We start from the raw sequence: 9,753 nt of genomic DNA on the forward strand, positions 1-9,753 counted from the left end.
CTGGGCGACCGCAGTGGCTCGTAAGGACCATTATTGGTGACAAATATGGCGACGCCTAAAAAACCCATTCAGGCAGTTTGTCATCTTTCATTTTAGATAAGGGCACGGCCGAAGCTTGTGAAGAAGGAAGATGGGAGTTACATTCTGGCGCTGCCGGCGGAGCTTCTAGGACATTATGGAATCCGGCATCTGACTGTCCTTAGTGAGATCCACGACTCGTAGTAAGTAACACAGGACGGTGCCCTGACTAAACATGTCCGCTGCCAGCGCAGTGACGTATGTGCGCTACCAGCGCTTTGACGTGTGTGCGCAACTGAACTAAGCATGCTGATTGGATGAGTGCTATTAGATGACAGCCAATGGGCGACAACAGGAAGCATTTCTGCTGCTGAGAAGGCAGTGAGCCTGGCGCTGGGCTGTGGTGGCTATGAGCGGCGGCCGCTGCTCCCCGGTGAGGACATTCGGTGTGTGCTGAGGGCTGTACTAGCAGTCTGGGGCCCCGTTCATGAGGGCCGGCGGCTTACACGTCTGTGCGCCTCCACCAGATACACTACCCGCCAGGGGCAGGCGGCCATCTTTAGAGTAAAGCACCGGTTTATTGGGGGGAAATGATGAGTTTGCTGGGTCGGCTTAGTGATGCCACAGCTCCACCTATGTGGTCGGGCTGAGACACTAGCTCCCTGATTAATGGCTGCCTACAGCGGTGACTATAGGGCCACTGCTGGCGGATGGGGCCCCTCATGGCAGCCTGGGCGTATACGGTCACGGACAGACGTTTCCAGAAAGCTTGCTGCGTCACTGTCCTGAGAGCTTTTGGTCAGGTGTTTCTGTGGTTACTGAAGTACAACTATAAACATTCCATAAGGGTCTGTGCACACATTGCGGATCCGCAGCAGTTTTCCATGCGGTGTACAGTACCATGTAAACTACGGAAAACAAGATCCGCAGTGCCCATGCTGCAGGAAATTCCGTGGGTTATTTTCCGCAGCATGTCAATTCTTTGTGCGGATTCCGCAGAATTTTACACATATTCCTTTATAGGAATCGGCAGGTGAAATCCGCACAAAAATCCGCAGGTAAAGCGCCCGGCAGAATCCACAATATGTGCACATAGCCTTAGGGTTTATCCTTTGCTTCCCAAATTCATTAAGTTCATGTAAGACTCAATATTTACCTTGTTGTCCTTTATCTTTCCAAGACTTCTACAATTTGCCCTGGCAGCTGGATATCAACTTCTGGGCCAAATCCTGGCTGAGGACAACACATTCTAACTAATCTCTGCTTGGAGGTTATCACAATTTCTGTCTCTTCCTTTGTCCATCTGCATTTTGAAAATTGACCACATGTCCTCAATAGAACTGAGATCTGGGGAGTTTCCTGACCTTGGACTCACAATTTCAATGTTTTGTTCACCGAGCCACTAAATTATCCTGTTGGCTTTGTGACATGGTCTCCATCATGCTGGAAAAAGCATTGCTCATCACCAAATTGCTCCTGAATGGTTGGGAGAATTTACTCTTTGGATGAGCTTAGATCCCATTCTTTATTCATGTCAGTGTTCTTAGGCAAAATTGTGAGTGTGCCCACTCCATGGCTGAAAAGCAGCCCCACACATGAATGGTCTCAGGATGCTTTACTGTTGGCAACACACATTGTAGCACTCACCTGCTGTTCAATCATTCTTCCAGATGTCAGAAACGGACTTCATTAGAGAAAATCACTTTATCCCAGTCCTCTGCAATTCAATTACTGCTTCCTGCAAATCTGTTTCAGCTGATTAAACCTCTTCACCTGGAAGAATGATTGTCCACTTAAGAAAACGTGAGCGCTGCCATGAGCTTTGTGTCAGCAGTAAAGCATCTTGAGACCACTTGTCTGTGGGGTTGCTTTAATTCCATGGAGTGGGCACACTCAGGTTTGCCTAACAACACTACAATTAATAAAGAACGGGATCTACACGTCATCCAAGAGCAACTTTTCTCAACAATCCAGAAGCAATATGGTGATGAACAATGCCTCTTCCAGCATGATGGAGCACCATGTCCATAGTTGCCAATGGTCCGTAAAAACATGGTGCTTTTCTCTACCGTCTATAGTGTCCGGCAGAAAAATGTATCATACTTGAATTTCGCCCCAGCCCCTAAGTTTGTGCTGTGCATGCGCTAAAAAGGTTGCCGTGCACAGTACAAACAGGACCCACTCGCCACACTCACTAACACTGGCTGGTGGCACAGCAAGGTGCATAAACACCAGTGACCGGAGAGTAAGCCTGGAAATCATGAGTGATGGTAGAGCTGAATGACCTGACATCGTGGCCATGTGTCCAGAGGCGGGTAGGAGGAACTACAGGGTGCAGGAAACTTTGGTGGTGTCCCCTGGGAGAAGATGTCTGTGAAGGAGCAGGAGAAGAGCGCTGCACTGGTGATAAGTGGCTACAGAGCTGAGGGAGCGGGTGTGATATATCCTATTTTGATCATTTTTGGGTGTGGTTTTTAGGGTGCATGTCAAATGTCTGTAAAAGCATTAGGCCGTCCTGAATTTTAGTCCAGTTTTTTTTTTTATTTGGAGGCTCACAGGGACCGGGGCCAGATCTCAATCACAGACTTAACCCTGTAGTGAGTCCGCAAAAAGTGGGTGGACAAAGACCCAGATATTGTGAAAAACTCAAAGCAATGATTCAGTAAGAATGGGTTGTCATCAGCCAGGATTTGGCCCAGAAATTAATATCCAGGAAGCCACGGCAAAGGAAATTGAAAAATAAAGGGCAACAATGTAAGTATTGAGTCTTACTATAAATTTTACAAACTTACATGAAATTATTTTAATCGTACCTTAGTAACCTCTGACTAATACATTTAAAAACACTGAAACAGTCACCGCCCTTTTGGCCATGACTGTACACAACAGTTTGGATAGTCCGAGCTGTAGGGTAGAGAATGTAGGATTTGTCACAGCAGCTGCATTAGCATCAGATCAGACTGGTGCAAATTTACAAGTCCTTTTCCATCATCCTCTTTTCTCCCAAAACATAAGATATTTTTTCTTTTTGAAAAAGCATTACTTACCTTTGTAACTACTGCTGCCCCAGGATTTGGCTGTGGGATGATGCCCTGTCTATATCATGTGATCACTGCAGCCAATCATTGGCCACATCAGCAGTGTGTCACTATGTCAGCATCACCACCAAGGTCAGTGATTGGCTGCCGCAGTCACATGTTATAAATGGAATACACACAATATACACAGGACCCTGTAGGTGTGCTGGAGAAGCAGACTGAAACTGCGGAGGCTTCAGCAGACTAACTTTTTTTTTTTATTATTTAAATTAGCATTACATAGCCATTCCTTTTGTTTTATGGACTCCGCGTTCCACCACATTCTGGTGTAGAAGCAATGCCCCTTGGGGATGATATAGCTGTAATTTTACATGTGATTGAGCCCGGTTCATACAGAATCTGGGAATAAGGTCTCTGCAAAATCAGACATTATGGTAAAGTATGGCCATATAGTGGATGTGTATAAGGCTGAATAGCTGGTAGAGAGAATCGGTGGTGGGTATTGGCCAAGTGTCTGAATTTTAGGCCATGTTTACATTGCATTTATAGCCACTATTAATTTTGACAACAAGACTAGAGCTGCTTGGCTCCTATAAGTGTCATTTAGCTTGTAGATTGAGCCCTCGCGGGCAGGGTCCGCTCTACTCCTGTGCCAGTTGTGACTTGTATTGTTTAAGTTTACTGTTCTTGTTTTTACTATGTATACCCCTCCTCACATGTAAAGCTCCATGGAATAAATGGCGCTATAATAATAAATAATAGTAATTTAGCTGTATTGGCACAGTGCCAAGTCTGGCATAGAAGCCATAACACAGATGAGAGCATGGCCTTGCTACCTATGAGAATACCTTAGAGCCATGTATCTATGCTGAGTCTACCTATGAGAATACCTTAGAGCCATGTATCTATGCTGAGTCTACCTATGAGAATACCTTAGAACCATGTACAGTATCTATGCTGAGTCTGTCCTCACTCTTTCTTGCAGGAATACATCTCTTCATCTTGGCTAAGAACCCCCTAAAGTCAGTTTAAATGAGAATGTCCCTGGCGCAGAGGGTGCTGCTGACATGGCTCTTCAGTTTACTTTTCTTGATCATGCTGGTGCTGAAGCTGGATGAGAAAGCCCCATGGAACTGGTTCATTATCTTCATCCCCATCTGGATCTTCGACACAATTTTAATTGTCATGTTAATTGTAAAAATGGCAGGACGGTGTAAATCTGGCTATGACCCCAGGAATGGAGCTCAGAATATGAAGAAAAAATCCTGGTATCTGACTGCCATGCTCCTGAAATTGGCATTTTGCCTTGTGCTGTGTGCCGTGCTGGAACAGTTCACTACTATGTTGTTAAGTCTGGTGTTTATACCATTGTGGATCTTGCTCATTGGAGGACTGATTGAACTGGGGTACAACGTGTTTTATGTGAGACGTGACTAGCAAGTGAACAAGCTATCCACATGTGTTTCCGCCAGGTCAATATCTCTCCTGACTTATCCAGCTAATATTCCCATACAACCGCATGGTTATAAAGTGTCCAACAGCTTTATTCAACTGTAAAATATGTAAATAAAGTATACATAATATCCTGCTAAACTTTTAATTAATAGATCATTATTTTTTCTATTCGCCACGACAGCACCCACTGAGAGAGGGGATCCGCCCCTAGGAACAGGAAACCTACAGAGAGATAAAAGGGGCGGCCCCCCCTCGCTCCTCAGTTGGTTTCCTGTTCCTAAAGGGGAACCCACAGAGAAGATTCTCTGAAGTAATGACAAGAGGAAAACTCGCCTGGATGCCGCCTGTGCGTCTCTGCTGAGCAACAGGGGCTCCAGAGCGAGTGGACAGAGTCGGGGGTTCCTGCTGGTTCCCCCCTCATCTGCTATAGTCGATGGAGGAACAACGATTTCCCTGCTGGGACATCGTTGTAAGGGACGACCGGTGATGCGGTGTGCCTGGGCCAGCCGACTTACCTGTAAGGATGCAGGTTTCCGGAGCCAGGTGGCGATACCCTCCGGAGTGTGTGGAGCGGTCATCAGCTGTTTCCCCAGTCCCTCAGGTATGGCGGCGACATGGGCAGTAGTAGCGCTTGTAGAGCCGGCAGGCTGAGACGCCGGCGCATGCGCGGTGGAGCCGCATCACGGAAGTAGATCCCTGCACCCAGGAGGTCAGCATTCTATTTCCGGGGGAACCGCCATATTGGTTTCCTCTAGGCGGTTTTCTCCTGGTCCCCCTGACGCTGCACCAATGGATCAGGTAAAAAAAAAAAAAAAATAAGGGGGGGGGGGTGTTTGAGATCCTGCACTATAAATTGCACATGAGCGGGACAGACAGTGCGCTATCATGTCGTCCCAAGAGGAAGTCTCTGTGCGCCCTATGGAGGACCCACTATTACCCAGTGGTGAGGCCAGGAATAAGAGTAGTGAACACTCAAAAAGGAGTGATTCCACTGTGAAATCAGGAGGAAAGTCGTCCCGTTCCACACCCCAGGCCAGGCAAACCCAGCAACCGGTATATACATGTGCTTCTGGGTGAGTGTTATATAGCTTCAAGGAAGCTTATAGTATTTCCTCTGCTTATGTTTTAGGCAAAGAGGACGGGGAAAACCAAGCACAAACAGTGTGCTATATGTACTGAGCCCCTGCCTGACTCTTATCTTAAAAAGCTGTGTCAGGCCTGTATAGACAACACCTTGCGGCAGGAGGAGTCTGTCAAAATGAATGAGATACGGCTTATAATTCGTGAGGAGCTGCAGTCGTTAGGAGGTGGCCCCTCTGTAAATGTGGAAAAGAGAAGTAGGAGAGTGTCCTCACCTAAAGCTGACACGTCAGCAGAAAGTGGAGAGGTGGATTCAGATGTGTCTCAATCGTCTGGTTCATCAGGGGAACAGAACTACGTCTGTTTTCCTACTGATGGTGTCAACAACTTAATTAAATCAGTAAGAAGTACGATGGGGTTGGCTGAATCAAAAGAACCCCAAACGCCACAGGAACTTATGTTCGCTGGTCTTTCTCAGCGGAAGGGCCAGGTATTTCCAGTAAATCAGGCCATAAAAGACCTCGTTAACAAGGAATGGAGTAAAGGACAAAAAGGGTTTGTGCCAATACCATGTAAGAGACGCTACCCCTTTGATGACGAGGATATGGATTCCTGGGCTAAAATACCGAAAGTCGATGCGGCCGTAGCATCTACATCTCGCCGTTCCTCTTTACCTGTAGAGGATGCAGGTTCCTTATCCGATCCCATGGATAGGAAATCGGATGCACTCCTTAAAAAAATCATGGGAGGCCTGTGTTACTGCTTTCAAGCCAGCAATCTCAGCCACATGTACCAGTAGGTCTATGCTGGTTTGGTTAGAGCAGCTGGACCAAAATATCAGAAACAGCGTTTCTAGAGAGAAGTTACGTGCGTCAATTCCCTTGATTAAGGGTGCGGCGGCTTTTATATCTGATGCCTCTGTAGATTCTCTCCGCCTGGCGACCAGGACAGCTAGCCTCTCAAATACTGCTCGCCGGGCATTATGGTTGAAAAACTGGAAGGGGGATGCCCAGTCCAGATCCAAACTGTGTGCCATACCCTGTCAGGGTGAGTACCTCTTTGGAACCGTGTTGGATGAAATTCTCACTAAGGCGGGTGAGCGAAAGAAGGGTTTCCCTAATCCCTTTGTTCCTTCTTACAGAAGGGCATTCAGGAAGCCAACATTTGGCAGAAAGGGAGGCTTTAAGGACCAAGGAGGAACAAAGAGTTCAGGCAAAAGGGCAATTTGTTCAACAAACGTCCCTTCAGGCCAGCCGAAAAATTCCGGGAACCCTATTCCACCAGTGGGCGGTAGACTTCTAGGTTTTATAAATCAATGGAAGAAAATAACTGTTAATCCATGGGCCATAAAATTAATATCCTCAGGCCTCACCCTAGACTTTTTACCGAAAACCTCTGGATTCCTTCCTGCTCACCTCCCTAAGATCCAGACTGCAGCAAGAAGCACTGGAAATAGAAATTAAATCCCTTCTTGCCAAACGGGTTTTAATAGAGGTTCCGTCATCTCAGACAGGGATGGGGTTCTACTCCCCCTTGTTTCTGATTACTAAACCTGACGGATCCTATAGAACTATATTTAATTTGAGAAAACTGAACACGTTCATAAGCCCCACAACATTTAAAATGGAATCTATTCGATCAGCCATTAAAAATCTGTTCCCTAACTGTTACATGGTAGTACTGGATCTTAAGGATGCGTATTACCATCTTCCTATACACCAGTCACACCAGCAGTTTCTTCGGGTAGCAGTATTTATAGACGGGCAAGTTCGTCATCTACAATATAGGGCAATGCCCTTTGGCCTATCTATGGCTCCTAGGGTCTTTACTAAATTGCTGTTGGAGGTAATGTCCTTTCTGCGATTAAAGGACACACTGGTCATTCCATATCTGGATGACCTACTAATTGTGGGGAAAAACTCCTTACAGTGTGAACAAAGGTTGGAGGAGGTGGCGGTTTCTTTACAAACGCTGGGCTGGATTGTCAACTGGTAAAAATCCAGACTCCAACCCGTCACTTGTCAAAGGTTCCTAGGACTCCTTCTGGATTCAGTGGACCAGATATGTCGGTTGCCTGATGAAAAGAAGTCTTCTATTATTGGCAAAGTAGACTTAGCAATCAAAAACGTAGTATGTCACTGAGAAATGCCATGTCATTGCTAGGTTCACTGTCATCATGTATCCCTGCGGTTAAATGGGCACAATTCCATACCAGACAGCTCCAAAAATTTATATTACAGGAGGACATTAGAAGTAGGGGGCATTTAGATCGGACAGTTATTCTAACATCAGAGGTAGTACACTCCCTTACATGGTGGTTAGATTGGGGAAATCTATCAGAGGGGGTACTATGGGTCGTCACTCCTTCTACTATAGTGACCACGGATGCTAGTCCGGAAGGCTGGGGGGCACATTTTGGAGATCAGGTGGTTCAGGGTCTTTGGTCCAGATCAGAATCGGCTAAATCCTCTAATGTTAAAGAGCTGAAAGCTATATATTATTCCCTAATCCACTTTCTTCCCCAGCTACGAGGCTCTCATACAAGGGTTTTCACCGACAACACCTCCGCGGTGGCCTATCTGAATCATCAGGGAGGTACACGGTCGGACAATCTTATGGAAGTCGCATCAGACATCATAATGTTAGCCGAAAATCATCTGTTGTCCCTATCGGCAGTGCACATCAGGGGCATAGACAACGTTCATGCCGATTTTCTCAGCCGTCATACCCTTCATCAGGGGGAGTGGATGCTCAACAGAAGGATTTTCAGATTGATGACAGACCGATGGGGCATGCCTCAAATAGACCTATTCGCAACAAGGTCCAACCGTCAGGTCAAAAGATTTGCTTCCCTGTGCAGACTGGACAACCCGGACATATTCGATGCCCTTCAGGTGCCATGGACATTCGACCTGGCTTATGCATTCCCTCCATGGAATCTATTACCTATAGTAATAAGAAAAATAAGGGAAGAGGGGGCAAGAGTTCTGTTGGTGGCCCCATTTTGGCCCAAAAGGCCATGGTTCTCCTGGCTCAGGGCGATGTCAACTACAGATCCTTGGATCCTGCCTCAGACTAAGGACCTGTTGTCCCAGGGACCATTTTTCCATCCTCGGGTAAAAGGCATGAATCTGACTGTATGGAATTTGAGAGGCAGTTATTAACTCTAAGAGGTTTCTCTAGTGGACTTATAGATACCCTCATGAAGAGTAGAAAGCCTTCTACTACCCAGATCTATGTTAGTCTGGAAGAAATTTCTTGAATTTCATACAACACAACCTTCTTCTGAGGTGCCTATATTTTCAATATTGGAATTCTTACAAAAAGGGCTTGAATTGGGGCTTTCTGTAAATACTCTGAGAGTCCAAGTTTCAGCGCTAGGAGCCCTCTATAGTTATGATGTGGCAGGCGATAGATGGATTTCTCGTTTTATATCGGCATGTGAGCGATCAAAACCAATAGATATACCACAGGTGCCTCACTGGGATCTAACTTTGGTCCTAGATGCCTTGACACAGAGCCCGTTTGAGCCTCTTCATGCAGCCTCTTTGAAAAACATCTCGCTGAAAACAATATTGTTGGTAGCGTTAGTATCCGCTAGAAGAGTGAGTGATCTGCATGCCTTATCAATTGATCCTCCTTTTCTATCTGTGACATCTGATAGAATAATTTTGAAAACGGACCCTTGTTATCTCCCTAAGGTAGCCACTAGTTTTCATAGATCCCAGGAGATCTTGTTACCTACCTTTTATGAAGACCACTCGACTCCAGAAGAAGCTAGGCTTCATACCCTAGATGTTAAAAGAGCTGTTCTAGCCTATTTAGAGAGAACTAGGGTCTGGAGGAAGAGTAGGGCTCTCTTTGTCTCTTTCCAGGGTAAAACCAAGGGTTCCAGAGTCACAAAGAACACGCTGTCACGCTGGATTAGAGATGCCATAGTCCTGGCGTATAAAGTGGGAGGAAAAGATCCTCCAATGCATGTGGGAGCACACTCCACAAGAGCCGTGTCGACCTCCTGGGCAGAAAGGGCGAACGTGCCGATAGACCTTATATGTAAGGCTGCAACTTGGTCTTCGCCAAATACCTTCTATAGGCATTATAGATTAGACCTATCTGCTGCTTCTGATCTAACCTTTGGGGTTTCGGTTCTTGATTCAGTTAA

The 9,753-nt window shown here is 46.2% G+C and overlaps 2 protein-coding genes across 5 annotated transcripts in view; one reads left to right on the forward strand and one right to left on the reverse strand.

Annotated features, from left to right (window-relative positions):
* Nucleotides 1–248, reverse strand: part of PHTF2 (putative homeodomain transcription factor 2) — a 152,321-nt gene extending 152,073 nt beyond the window's left edge. The window contains exon 1 of the mRNA XM_077264706.1: nucleotides 142–248. The gene's annotated coding sequence lies outside the window, so the exon portion shown is untranslated. The remainder of the gene's footprint in view (nucleotides 1–141) is intronic.
* Nucleotides 97–4,641, forward strand: TMEM60 (transmembrane protein 60). 4 transcript variants are annotated; one of them, XM_077264711.1, is made up of 2 exons: nucleotides 97–221; nucleotides 4,042–4,641. In XM_077264711.1, the coding sequence occupies exon 2, from the start codon at nucleotides 4,089–4,091 to the stop codon at nucleotides 4,491–4,493; it is 405 nt and encodes a 134-aa protein (XP_077120826.1). In that variant the 5' UTR covers nucleotides 97–221; nucleotides 4,042–4,088; the 3' UTR covers nucleotides 4,494–4,641. The 4 variants fall into 4 exon arrangements, with proteins under 4 accessions (XP_077120826.1, XP_077120825.1, XP_077120824.1 ...); XM_077264710.1 differs by lacking the exon at nucleotides 97–221 and adding an exon at nucleotides 329–451; XM_077264709.1 differs by lacking the exon at nucleotides 97–221 and adding an exon at nucleotides 337–464.
* The last annotated feature ends 5,112 nt before the right edge of the window (nucleotides 4,642–9,753 follow it).

Source organism: Ranitomeya variabilis, chromosome 5 (assembly GCF_051348905.1).
Source record: "Ranitomeya variabilis isolate aRanVar5 chromosome 5, aRanVar5.hap1, whole genome shotgun sequence".
In the NCBI taxonomy this organism is placed as follows: Eukaryota; Metazoa; Chordata; class Amphibia; order Anura; family Dendrobatidae; genus Ranitomeya; species Ranitomeya variabilis.